The sequence below is a fragment of the Polypterus senegalus genome, chromosome 14 (assembly GCF_016835505.1).
Source record: "Polypterus senegalus isolate Bchr_013 chromosome 14, ASM1683550v1, whole genome shotgun sequence".
In the NCBI taxonomy this organism is placed as follows: domain Eukaryota; kingdom Metazoa; phylum Chordata; class Cladistia; order Polypteriformes; family Polypteridae; genus Polypterus; species Polypterus senegalus.
Window position 1 is genome coordinate 79,908,869 of NC_053167.1, and position 14,259 is coordinate 79,923,127.

Consider the following 14,259-nt stretch of genomic DNA (forward strand, 5'->3'; position numbering starts at 1 on the left):
GTAACCAACCAATATGTCAGTTAACAACAATTTGCCATACCCACTTCTCAGACTTTACAGATTGACAACCTTTCTGACACCAAAACAAAGAGGTTTGAAAATAATCAACATATGCGGGTGACAAGAAATGATCTATACTGTCAAGGTGCTGGTCACACATCTACAACTAACACAGATAAAAAGGGATGATCATCCACATTTCAAGAAGCCCCACTGCATGCCATAGTATGTTTTCAGTTTGGTCTTCAGATCTAGGGCATGCATAGATAAAAGTCAGTGGATACCTAGGCTACATTGATTTCAAAATGTGGTGTTCAAGTGGACAAAGACATTTGAAGAAACTTCACAAGATGAAGACAGACAATGCAGTGGAACACCAAATAAGCTACATGCATCTGATGCTTAGTACATAAAGGTCATTTCCTTAAAGGACATGATGAAATCCAGCAAAGTGTTGGCTCAATATCTGCCAACAAGCCTTAACTATACAAATGTATCATAAAAGAAATGATCTTGTGAGGAAAGTGAAAGAAATTATTCCTATGTAAGGGCAACAAGCAGAACAGAAAGAGCATGCAAAAGATCACAAAAAAGTATGGAGTGACAACCACTGGCAGAAAGTCTTACAGAGTGAAGACTCCAAATTTAAATTTATGATTCAGAAAGATACCAGTAAATTAGAAGAGAAGTCAACCGACACTTTTCTACACTACAAATGATGTAGATGCACTACATAGTGGTATATCAGAGAAGCAACACTATCATGGTAGAAGGAGACATTTCAACCAGTAACAAAGGAGAATCTATTAAAAAGTGATATAATGATGGCTGATGAGAAATATAAACAGATTTTGATTCATCATGCTGTACCCATTAAAACCTCGAACTCAATTAGGAACTACTTGAAGAGCAGGCTTGCAGGTGAACCGCTAACAGTATCATACTAGACATACTTAGATGGGGAAAAGAACAAAATCTGAACAAATTCAAAAGAATGTTACCAAATCCTGCAAGACCCTTAGAATACTTTATCACTGGACAACCTGTGAATATTATACAGTAGTGTATATCAAAGTGAATTTATCCATTTCATTCTGTGGAAGGCCAAACCAAAAAATATCACTTAAAAAAAAATTTTAAACTATTTTTGGAGGGCCTCACAATTTTGCATAATATTGTATACTACCACATATTCTACTGTTTCAGAACGTTGCATAAAGTTAGGGTTGAACAGAAAATGTACAATATAGTATTCTTTTCATGTTTTCTATTAACAGCTTTCCTTTTGCTTATGAAAACAAAGAAGCAACTTTAAAATCGACATTGCACAGATCCCTTATTTTAATATATGTGATTATTAAAGTACATTACTGGTTTCATCCTCATCTTAAAAAAAGTAGGTGGTCCCCAATGGAGAACAAGTGTGGACCACCAAAACAGAAGAGCAACCTTCAAAAAAACCTCAAAGAAAGACGGTAACCTTAGTAGAGTGGATGTTGAGGACTTAAGGCAATGTAATTCGTCTAGCCAGGCAAGTGGCAGAAGATGGGTCAGAGCTGTGACTTCCAGGAGACACAGCAGTTCCAAGACTCAGGGATTTTCAAAAACTGATATTTGTGACTGAAAGCTCCAGAATGATGTTTCAGTAACTGCAAATATAACAAGATGGAAAGAGAGGTTGGGTGACCATTAGGAAGATAATCCACCGACAGAAAGACTGGGAGAGAGAGCCAGAGGCAGGAAGCTAGAGGTAGGTAAAGGTAGTCTACTCTGATATGACTCAGGAGATGTACTGTACAAGTTGGAAAAGCACCCCACAAAGTAAACTGGCTTTTTTATTCCTTTCTGCTATTTTTTTTGTCATGTTCCTGTTACATTGTGTTCTTCTCAGTGACCCTCCTTATCATATGCTTTATTCACTTAATTCACATAATAAACACAGCAATTTTTTATATATCTTATATCCTTGACATTCCAGGTGTGTAGAGAATCATGGAGGGAAATCTCCTTTAATCCTGTGTAAGGCAATGTAGTTGGATGCTCTCTGAGAGTACATATCCTGAACTAAAAGACTGGTCAACATACCATTAATTTGTGTATCCCAAACACCAGCTTGGCCAATGCTTCAATCAAGTTTTTTTTTTGTTTTTTTTTTTTTTTCTTCTAATTTCATGTTATTGGAATTGTCTGATTCCAACATTTAATACCTTTCCTTTATTCATGTAACATTTTTTCACACTAAGTTCCTGTGTAACCAGCTGTGTAAAAAGCCTTATGTTCCATGTTAAGGATAACAATTTAAACTTCAGACGACTTGTTAATTTTTTTTCCTAAGTGAGTGGGCCAAAGTTATAATGTCATCAAAAGTACTACGTAACTAAGTATTTTTCTGCACAAAATATTGGTATATTTCATGTTTCTGGGGCTAATATTAGACAACTTGAGCTGCTTGCTGTTACAACATGGTACATAGTTTTTGGTGGTGCTAGTATGAAAGAGATTGCAGCAGATCTCCATATTAAAGTAGTATTTGGCAATGTTGCAAAGGCAGTTTAAACTGGATTCATTCAAAGCTAAAAACTGCACACACATACACACACAAAAAACTATTAGCATCAAAGCCTCAAATTACAAATGCCATAGTATATGGTGGATTTAAATAAAAGTGTAAAAAAAAAAAAAAAAGTATTAAATCCTTTTACTCAGTCAAAAGCACTGTATTCATTTTATTTAATCATGGTTTGGCACCATAATCTTCAGTGTATTTTGTTTTCCTTTTTTTAACTTCAAAAACCACTTACTTGTGAATATGTAGGTGGATAACAGTGTTGACTTTTTCAAAAACACAAAGCTATACACTGAGAAAAACTGATTACACTACATTTTTTATCTCAGATTTATTGTCACATGTGAAATATCCCAGAAGCAATTGACAACACTGCACAATATGTTTACATGATTTTAACTTCACTTGTTTCAACCAAGGGGACCTCACCACCTCTGCTCTTTGAAGTGGGGGAACCACCCCTTCAAATTCTGCCTGTGGGTCACCAAGAAACTTAAAAAGGTAAAACTGGGTCCCAAGGCCAAAAAAGTTGAGAAACATTTCTCTAAGATGAATGCTGTAATCCAGTACAACAATTAAATAGATATCCCAAAGTAAATTAAGGAAAAAACAACATGCAGCAATTGTTACCTTTGAAGACATGCCACCTTTGTTCTTATTTAAACTATGTAAGCAATAATGAAACAGTCTGCAGCAGTGCACTGACTGAAGCGAATTGCAGTCCACACCTCAGCATTTGCACCAGGTTACAGATAAGATACAGGGGTAATACATTTTAAATACCTTTCTTATTGATGAGTTATGCGAAATTGAGTACACCACCAGCCACACTGTCTGGTAAGCACTTGCTAAATGCATCTTTTTTAAGTGATATGCACAAAGTGCTTACCATCGGCCGAACAAAAAGGCATAAAAAGTAAAGAACTATTAAAATATTTCATATAAAATTGAACAACAAAAAATAAGATTTGAAAGTTATCACAGCTAAAAAGAAATAAACATAAAATACATAACAGAAAGAAATAAAAACAACCTAATAAAGAAATGCCTGTCTAAAAATGTTTTTAATGAAGTTTTAAATGTAATTACAGAATTAGATGCTGTAATATCAATGGGGAGACAGTTCCAGAGTTTGGAAGCCATAACAGATAAGACTCTATCCTCTTTTGCTTTGAATATAGTACTGGAATAACAAGCAAGCACTGGTCAGATGATCTAAGTCTACCTGTATGATAAAAAAAAAAAATCAGCAATCTAACATATACTGTAGCCAGACCATAATAGGTTGAAGGTACGATCTTAAACTGGATCCTAAAACTAACTGGCAAACAATTGAGGCTAAAACAGGGGTGATATGAGCAGAGAATTTAGATCTGGTGAGGAGTGCTGCAGCAGGATTTTGTACAAGTTGCAGCCTAGACAGACTGGTTTTGCTAAGAGCTGAGAGCAAGGAGTTACAATAATATAGCCATGAAGTCATAAAAGCATGAATTAATTTCTCAGTGTCCCCAAAGCCCAATATGGGTCTGACATAATCAATAATTCTTAAATGATAAAAACAAGACTGAACCAGTTTTTTGACATAAAACTCAGGCCTCTGCCCATTGTTTTAAAGTAAAGAGCAAGGTTTCCCAGGGAAGCTTTAAACAGATTAGCATTTTGTCAATCATCCATAATTAGCACTTCTGTTTTGTATGAATTTAGCTAAAGGAAATTAAGACATCCAGTTCTTTATGTCAGTAATACAGTTGTGAAGCATTATTATAATCCAAAGCCAAGTAAAGTTGTAGGTCATCATCGGCACAGCAATGAAACTGAATGTCTTGCTTTCTAATAATGCCTAAGGGTAGCATATAATTAGAAAATAAGGGACACAGGATAGAACCTTGAGGTATACCATAATTTAAGATGGAAGTGGAAGATACTGTATTGCCACAGACAACTTTAAATTTTAGATTTGACAAATAATAAGAAAACCATTTTAATGTTGTTCCAGGTAAACCAACCCAACAATTCACTTTATGTAGCAATATAGAGTGATCCCTGTTGTCAAAGGCTATACTTAGATCAAAGAGAACTACTGTAAAACTGAGGTCTTGCTCAAATCCTCATTTCTAAGGCCTTTGGAGACCCTAAGGAATGCAGTCTCAGACTCAAGACTGCCGCATTGTAAACCATCAAAACAAAAAATTGATGAGCCAAGAGAATGTTAGAATGTGACAATGTATGCTACATATGAAGATTGCACTGGTGGTTTTCTAATAATTTATTTCATGTAATTAACGTTATCCCTGTTAAATTCCTATAACTAGGACAATTTTCATCCTTAATATTTGCTCACCATACCTTGTTATATTTTATATACTGTATATGTGACTGAATTTGGTCACATTGGCTTACAGCTCAACTACATATCCAAGACTTTTAGCATCTGGCTACCATTTTAATATCAGAATCTGTCTACAATTGTGATTCTGAGCATCTCACATACCTAGCTAGTGCTCCACTTGCAGGAAAAATTAAAGATCACAATATATTTTATGTAACCTTTGAACAAATTATTCTCCAAATATAAATATTCCTAAACACTGTTTTTACTATGTGCAAATTAGAAAGTTTGAGGGAAAAATCAAACTTAACCTCCCAGTAACATCTATGGTAGGAGATATTTAATAATATTCAAGATATAGGCAGCATTTCAAGGCTCTTCAAACTTGTATCAAAGAGTGCATTCCTAACAAATTGAATACAAAATTAGGACAGAGACCTTTAATTAAGAATCTCAGATAACAAATAAAAAAATCATCAAGATATACTCATCAATTTTTTTGCAAGACATTGTGTAATTTAGCTAACATTGTACAAAGCACACAACCATTACAACTAAGATTATCTAAAATATTATCTAGGACAAAATCCCAGATGTGAAGTGTCATCTGGCACCTGCCTTGCTGGGTCATGTTTTGGGAATACCCTACATTCATTCAGATAATATTTGGAAAGAAAATAGTTTATTTATCAGACAGTTTTTGAATCACAATTACTCGATCCACTTACAGGTTTAGTCAGAGCACTGTTTAAGAGGACATTTTCATTTAAAATATTTTCTAATATTTTGTACTACACTGCTATTCTGTCATTTAACCTTTCTCAGCTGGAAGAAACTTAATCCACCCTCCATGACACAATGGGAAAGGAGGTCTGATTTCGCTTAAAATAAAAACAAAGGTGAAAATTTCAAAGTTTTTGTAGAACTGGATTAAAAATGTATTAGTCTTGCAGGGCCAGATATCTAATACAAATGTCTCAAGACAACCATGAGTGAATTTTGCTTAAAACTGTGAGGGAACAATTAGACAAGCTCATGGAGTGTCACACTTCTAAACCAATCCAATGCACTTCATGGAGGCAGTGCTCAAAGTGGGTTAGGTGATTCTAAAATACAAAGAGCAATGGCTACTCTCGTTAACCTGATTCGACAGAGAGCAAGCTACAGACTATGATAAACTGCTTATAGCCGAAAAGACCCAGAAATGTGAGTCATGTATACATGTTAAAAAATAAACATAACTTGTTGCAAGCGAAAAATCTTTCTGTAAAATAAGAATAAAAATGAACATTCAAAAACATTACAGGTGCTCTCTCTGGTTCACAGTTACGACAATAGTGTAAGAGTAGATGTAAGACTAAAAGAATTGACAGCCACATCAGTGAAAATATAAACTTTAAAATATGCATTTGAAGTAAACAATGTGTCACAATGATCTGTTTTAGAAAGTAGCCCTATGGGTGTAGCCTTTGCAGAGGTGGATTTTGCCATCCTTCACCACAAGCTTTTTAACGAGTTGTCCCCAGATCTAGGCCTGAGAGACTAAGAATTTATTAATGCTATTGTAACAAATATATATGAGGGACTACTTTATACAGCATTCTCTATTCTTTAGAAACTTTTAAGCCATTTTGCATAAATGGCAGCTAAATAAAAGCTTTGCAGATTCTTTAAAGAAAAGTAAAGAATGACAGATGCTTTGTTTAGCTGCTGAAAATTCTGAAATTAGGCGAGAAAAAACTTGGAAGCATACACAGTAGTGAACTTAACCACAGACGGAGGAAGCAAGACTACAGTGTTCTACAAGTCATCTCAGCTCTATCAGGCAGCAACTGAAGTGAAGATCAACTGAGGGCATTATGAAATATAAACAAATTAATAATTGGGCTAATAAAAATATTCCTTATATTCACATTAAAATTACAAATATTTTTCAACAATGCTCAGAAAGTATTTTTTTTTTTTTACATACACACAAAGATTCTTGTTAATATCTCATAACATGCAAATGGTTTGGATTGTTCACTGTGAACATTTCCTGGGGTAACAATAAGTGTACTTACTTTTATACAGTGTATTTGCAAAAATACAAAAATGATTAGAAATAGTGTTAAACGTTTTCTCCAACAGACCCAACATGCCCTTAATTGACAAAAAAGCACTGCTTATATAATATTGACATTAGTGGAAAAACAGCTACACAATAAACATTAAAGCCAGAAAGAGCAGGAAAACAAGACAGACTAAAAAGTTTAAGAGAGACTACATACAAATAGGTTTCTTCCAGGAGCAGAGCTCAGAGGGCCAGCCAAGGCCTGGTAATAATCATGGGGTTTAGCAAATGCCAACTCTTCCTCCTCCTCAAAATCAGCTAGTGTTTTTAACAGGTCAGGAGGTAGCAGAGGGGAGCTCTTGGAATCCTACAAAGAAGACAGGAATGAAGCAGAAGGAAGGAAAGAAAGAAGCAAGGAAGAAAACACACAAGAGGAATCAGAGTTGGTAGAGAGGGAAGGAAAGATTTAAGTGAACACTGCCACTAAGCTAAAAAATTATGGATATTACCTGACACATATACAATACATTATACTGTATATTGTCATATAAAGACTAAGAAATGTGTGAAAAGAAAAAGAATAGCTCTAAAAAGCACACTTACTACTCACTGCAAAAGTACTATTCTTTGTTTGGAGGGTCACATACCACTATAATATGAAAAACTCAGGTTACTTTTCAGCAGAAATGTTTTGGAATTATTTTTACAACCAGACAAAACCTTAGCAGCCAACACAGCATGATGCACACAGAAGGCAAAGCTCATTTGAGGATCTTTAAATTACATTATTTTGGCTTTTTTTATAGATTCAAAATAGGGCTTCAAAGTAAACTGGTACAATGCAAATTCTCAGCATTAAAACATCTATTTCCTACAAAGATTTTTGTGAGACATACAGCAAAAACAAATTTACATTAAAATTACTTTGATACCAGCAGGTCTATCATGGCCAATTCTACTAATAAAGTGAAATAGTCAGCAACCAAAAATTCAGGTTAAATAACAACACAGCGCAGGACAGATCGATATATAAACAATGAGAACAGTAAACCAGGAAAGGACTAATGAATTCATTCTTTCAATGCTACACATTCAAAAATGGTACTGAAGTTAAATGAAATATGGCTTGTTACCTCAAAAGACCTTGGAACGTTGTCTTGGTCAGAGCGAAAAATGCCTTGCTGCCGTTTGCCCAATCGGTCACTGTTTACTTGCTGACCCATTATTTGCCTGTTGTCAGTAATACGGTATGGCGTATCCCAATAATAGTCCTGCATCTTCACCTCTGAAGAGTTTTGGGAAAATGGCTCTGCAGGAAAAGACTTCAGTTTCTTGTCCATATTAGTTTGTTGCTGTTGCATTTGAACAGACTGGAGAGATTGCTCAAAAAGCTTTAAAGGGTCCTGAGGTGGCATGTAAAAAGGCTGTTTCAGAGGCATTTGCAATGTTGCTTTCTGAATAGGAGGCTGTACTTGGTGTTGATTCCAGAGTTGGGTTGACTGCTGCTCAGCTTGAATGTACTGTTAAGGCAATCGTTACCATGTAATTAATTTACTGACTAGAATTACAAAAGACAAGCTCTTGACAAGGGACTAGAATACTCATAATTTAGCAGGCTATAGGTAGGGATGGAGAAATAAAAATACACTTTTTTGAACATACTACCATACAGATTTCTTAACTACCATTTAAAATATATCATGGTTATTTCTAAATCTATTAAAAGTGATAGTACATCACAATATTGAGGCTTTGAGAAATGTACAGATCTTTCTCCCCCCCCCCAAAAAACTCAGGAAAATCACAGCAAGTATATGTTTACACCTAAGAATAAAAAGTATGAATTGTATTTGCTGAGGTGGGTATTGTCTTATTAAATCTTAATGCATTTTATAAAAATACCCTAATATTGTCAAACACATTAATTGGCTGATTAACTGATTTATGATCAAATATCAAAATTAAGGAAACATTTGCATAAATATTGTATGTTGAAGCGGAACAATCCAACAAGTGTCTTTTTTTAACACTTCTACATAACATTAATTGAAATGTCTAAAGCACAAAAAAGAACATTAATCTACAAAAGTAAAACCTGAATGATCAAATCAACATGTTGTGTTCCAATGCAAATAGGTTAACTCTTGGCTTACCTGCTGAATTCCAGGGTGATGAGGAGGACTCTTCCCCAGTTGCTGAACAGGTTTAGTTGGGGACTGTTGTTGCTGCTGTGACATAGCTTGCACCTGCAGCTGTGCTGGGGATTGTCCCTGTTGCTGCATTGTTTGCTGTTGGCCCTGTGGCTGTGGAGGCCCTTGACTAATCGATCCTGGCCCAGATGGTCTTTGTTGGCTATAAGGAATGTGAGACTGCTTCCCAGATTGAACTTGGGTTCCTGTCTGAGTGTGTGTGGCAGGCTGGAGAAATGCTCCAGGTACGGATACCCCAGTAGGAAATGTAAAACCTGGGCTCACTGAAAACGCAACCGGTGGAGGTATAACATAGGCAGGGGGTGGAAATCCTGTAACAAAGTAAAATGAGTTAGGCACTTTTTTTTCTCTCAACACAATTACAACTGATGTAATTTCTTTTTAACAAATTAAAATACATCTTGAATTAGAACTTAAATTACTGCATAATCAATAAAGAACACCTTTATTTTTTGTACAAGACTGAAATATACACTATTGCATTATATTTCAAAGTACTGCAGATGATAACAAAACAATTGCTAAATAGCATGCAGTTGCAAACTGTCATTACATTACATCAAGGGTTGTCTACTGACAAAAATGTAATTTTGTAAAAATGCATTTCATAAAAAGAAATGCCTGTAACAGTAAAAGGAATGTCATTTGTGTTAAATGTTAGAATTCTACCATCACACTAGGGATGACTATAACCCTTCCGGATGCGCAGAATTACTCTCATGAAAGAATGGATCTCAGAAACATGGCAGTTCACATCTACTGGGATTAGGCCTAGTTTACAGTAGGCATGAAATTGTTTTCATAGGCAGCTAATTTAATAAATGTCAGGGTATTCAGTAGTAACATGTTTAAGCCTATAGTAAGCAATTCATGTTCAGGGCTAGAATTTAAAACAGAATTTTTGGTGGCCTGGGGAACTAGTAGAATAAAATAAAATGTGTCCAGTCCTGGAAAACCTGAACTAGTTCTGTCTGCAAAACATATCCTGCAAATTTGAAGATAAACAAAAATTCCACTTTGTTGATACCATCACACATATTGTGCAAGGCTTAGAATTGATAAAATGGTTCTTCAATTAAATATTGACATATTTGTTGAATTTAGTGAAAGTGAAGATACATGAGCAAGCATATGGCAAGCTTCAACACTGATTATCTCATGTTAATCTTATTCACACCAGTTCTTATTTTAACAGATTCTAAAAAGAGAATTAGCACAGTAAATGAAATATTAAACCGCTTGCCATAAATATTGACCTCTCAAAATATAAATCACAGACAGCTCAAACCGAAAGCCCTAAAGAAGGCAATAAAAAGTCCCATAGCTACACATATCACAAGGTACAGATCTCTAATAATTTCTGAATAGTGCAAATTAAAATTATAGTTATCTGAAAGTCTCATTTTCGAATATTAAAAAAAAAAAATGAGAATATCTGAAATTTAAACTTTTTCAGGTGAAATTATTTATAATTACCTTAATGATAATTTTGACCCTCCAGAATATAATTATGGTTAGTCAAAGGTAGGCACTGAATATTAATGCAACTTGCCATAAGAGAGTATGTGATTGCTTAAAGGAAATGCAGGTAAAGCACAAACTTCCAAAAAAGAGAAAAGGGTTGTAGTTTGTAAGTGAACTAGGTCCTAAAAGAAAGAGTGCCTTCAATCTCAGTATGTAAAAGTGAATTTAAAAAACCTTGGGGGGAGGGTTGGTTGAATGATTATAGAGGACAATGTTTCTTATTTCAAGCACTAGCTCACACACTCGACCTCCTATATAAGTTACTTCAAGACATTCAATAATCCATTTACTTGTGAAAAACAGTTCCAAAAAACACTGTGAATCCAACATACATTTAAGAATTTTTCAGTTGCTTACTGCTTAATTACTTGTAACTTTTCAGGTCTTGCTATGGCTTGAACATGTTAAATAACTCTGTTTACAACCAAATGTTCAAGCATTACTACAATGCAAGCACCAGTTAAAAGTGGAATAGTCAAGGGCTTACAAGAAAAACTGCAGGCACAGGAAAATAGAGCTGCTGGCTAAAACAGCTAAGGCTTTAAAAGCAGCAGGGCTGTATCATGCAATTTAGAGCATTTATGTGAGTAATTCACAAACCCCATCCTCTGTCTACCAATTCCCTGCCCTGCATATCTGTTAACAACAGTGCTAAAAATCCAATTTTTTCCCTCTGCTGCCTGTGATATCCACTGCATTGCTTCTAACACTGAAAGGAAATACACTATGACAGCTATACAGTACCACAAAAGTCATAGCCAGTTACAGACAGAATCTAAAGATTCTTCAAAAGCAGTTTTTTTCTTGAAGCACACTTACATACTTTGTCTGCAAAAACAGAAAAAATCCATTACTGTTTCACATTACTGTTTTTTTTTTTTGTAAACTTGAATATTCTACTACTGTTTACACACAATTTTTAAAATACAAAATTTCCACACTACCTGGTCTACTGGGAAGAGGTGGAAAGGCTCCTGGGTGATGTATTGGGATAAACTGAGAAGAGCTACTTGTTTGTGTCTGGGTCTGAGTTACCGGAGTTTTTCGGGCTTCCGACACAGGAGTCTTTCTCACATCAGACTGTGATTTCACCTTAAAAATAGACATTTTAACATTATATTCCAAGGCCAAATGATCTACAGTATACAGAAAACAAGTCAAACAAAAGTAATATCCAGGTACCTGGACTGATGCATTTTGCTTGCCAGTTTCCAAGCTCTTGTCAAGAGAATTCTTTTTAGGATCACTTCTTCTCTTGTTATCTTTCTTCAGTTCATTTTTGTTAACCATATTAGTGCCCTTAATGAAATCTCTTCTTTCCTTAATGCCTTCTTTTAGGTGCTGATTTCGGATAAGTTCGCGAGGCTGCTCTCTAGGTTTAATATTCTCTTTAAATGTGACAACTGGTTTTTCTCCAGCATCTGAGTTACTGTTCTGATTTTTTCCAATAGATAAGACAGATTTTAAGCCTTGGCTGCCCTCATTTGATGTCTGCTCAGCATTGGAAGATTCCTGTAGAACTGGGCCATCTTTGCTTTCTGGTGGATTTTCAATGACTAATTCAGGGATGTCAGTTACAAAAATGAGTATATCTTCCTCAGTTCTGCACTGAACAAGCCTAAAAGATAAAAACATTTGGGGGATATGGGGGTGGTTTTGTAAATACACTACTGGAAGAAAAAAAATACTTAAATAAAATGATGTCATATTTAGAGGACATATATGAAAGAGAAAGTTTAAAGAAAATGTTTTTATAATTAAATGAAAATCTTTACTGTCTGAAGACAAATTTAAATCTTGTAACTAAACTGATCACTAATACAAAGAGAAAAATGAGAAAGGTAGTTGACACTCTACACTAATTAACGAAAGATTAATGTTAAGTGCCTTGATCATGGGAAAGGTGCTATATAAATAAAATGTATTATTATTTTATTATTAAGATTCTACACAGAACAGACATTAAACTGAATAGAATACCTTGGCTGGTTATCTGCAATCCATTTGCCAAGACAGATTAGTCTCTGGTGACGAGTTCTAAGCTGCTGACCTTCTTTATCCACAACAATGCCTTGATGACCCTTTGAGAAATCTAGGGTTCTAAAATGATTACAGGAGAATGGTTAAAATAAATGCAAGATATAAATAATGGCTGTTTGATCAACTAGCACAGACACAACTTAAGATATTAGCCAAGTTTATCAAAAGTTAACTCACTAAAATTCTACTCAAAAGAGTGATCAAATATGCTTTACCTTCTTTTAATTTTTCTGGAAAAAAAACTAATTTAGTACTGATTTTCGAGAAGTTTTTTTTTTTTCGTCACAAGCAAGAGAGAAGCTATAGCTGAAGTAATTCTACAAGTACAGTAATAAATCCTATTGATAACAATGAGAAAAACTTTAAAATATTTGAGTTATCTATAAAGAAAGAAATGATTAATATATTTATTAAAAGCCAGAAATTACCTGAGTGCAGGCCTAAGAGCCAAGAACCCCTGCAGTTCAAACTCCTCTGGGAGGGGAGTGGCTATAAAGGTACAATTTCAAAAGGTAAACAGTAAGAGAAAAAGTATTACAACTAATTGTTTAACCACTACACAAATATTAAAAAAAAAAAAGTCTACATTTTACATATACTTTAACTCAATTCAACAAATATGTAGTCATATGGAAACAAAAAGTACCTGAAGCACATGTGATATCTGAATCTCTTGGCTGAAAGGTGTTCAGAAGAGAAACCCACCAAGGCCAAATACTAATAAAAAGTCATATTAAAGAAGAAATTAGAAAAAGTACTGCTTATTTGCTAATAAACTTAAAATTAAAAAGTCAACATATTCTTCCTTGCAAAAATACTCACTACTGTCTTTCATCAACAGCTCCCTCATGAAACACATTGGGTCTAAGTTTTAGCCAGTCCAAAGATACTTTGATAGCTGGTAGTGGACATTCAGCCAATAATTCTTCACGATTTGCATTTAACAGAGCGAGGCTGCACATTACTCCAAGGAAAGACACTAATGGTGGGGAACAAAGGTTAAAGAACTTTTCAGAGTAATACATTTTAGAAAATGACACTGTCATCCCATTTTTTTCAAATAAAAATACATAAATAAAATCAAATGAATAATCAGAATCACACTCTTTAAATTGTTGGCAAAATACACTGAATGAAATTCTGCTAAAACATTCTACTTTGGTTTTGTTCTTATTAAATTTCAGCATTCCATTTTTTGCCAAAATTATCCAAACCCTACTTGTGTAGTGCAATGTATGACATAGAATGTGTATGAAACTACATAAAAAATCTTGTAACTTAAGATGTCAGCTCCAGAACCTGAAGAGGTTTTTTTTTTTTTTAGTAGCTGCAGTCCTTAAAAATGACATGCTTACGCATTTAAAACTCATTGCACATTGTTTTAAGACGTTAATTCTTAAACTTCTTTAGGCGATAACTTGATTCTCAGTAGTGCCTAAAGTAAAAATACACCCGCAATTATCATTCCCGTCAGTAAATTAACAGTTAAAAAAAAAAACTGTTCCGATCTCCTAAATATTATTGCACCTTAGAAAAT

At 34.5% G+C, this 14,259-nt stretch overlaps 1 protein-coding gene across 2 annotated transcripts in view; it reads right to left on the minus strand.

Annotated features, from left to right (window-relative positions):
* smg7 (SMG7 nonsense mediated mRNA decay factor) overlaps window positions 1-14,259 on the minus strand; it is a 112,837-nt gene that overhangs the window by 10,603 nt on the left and 87,975 nt on the right. The window contains exons 10-18 of one of the 2 annotated variants that reach the window (XM_039735853.1): window positions 13,545-13,701; window positions 13,369-13,439; window positions 13,151-13,211; window positions 12,663-12,782; window positions 11,865-12,300; window positions 11,627-11,774; window positions 9,102-9,469; window positions 8,082-8,468; window positions 7,166-7,315 (exon numbers count right to left, since the gene is read on the minus strand). In XM_039735853.1, the coding sequence (XP_039591787.1) occupies window positions 7,166-7,315; window positions 8,082-8,468; window positions 9,102-9,469; window positions 11,627-11,774; window positions 11,865-12,300; window positions 12,663-12,782; window positions 13,151-13,211; window positions 13,369-13,439; window positions 13,545-13,701 (1,898 nt within the window). The remainder of the gene's footprint in view (window positions 1-7,165; window positions 7,316-8,081; window positions 8,469-9,101; window positions 9,470-11,626; window positions 11,775-11,864; window positions 12,301-12,662; window positions 12,783-13,150; window positions 13,212-13,368; window positions 13,440-13,544; window positions 13,702-14,259) is intronic. The other variant, XM_039735854.1, reaches the window with a different exon arrangement.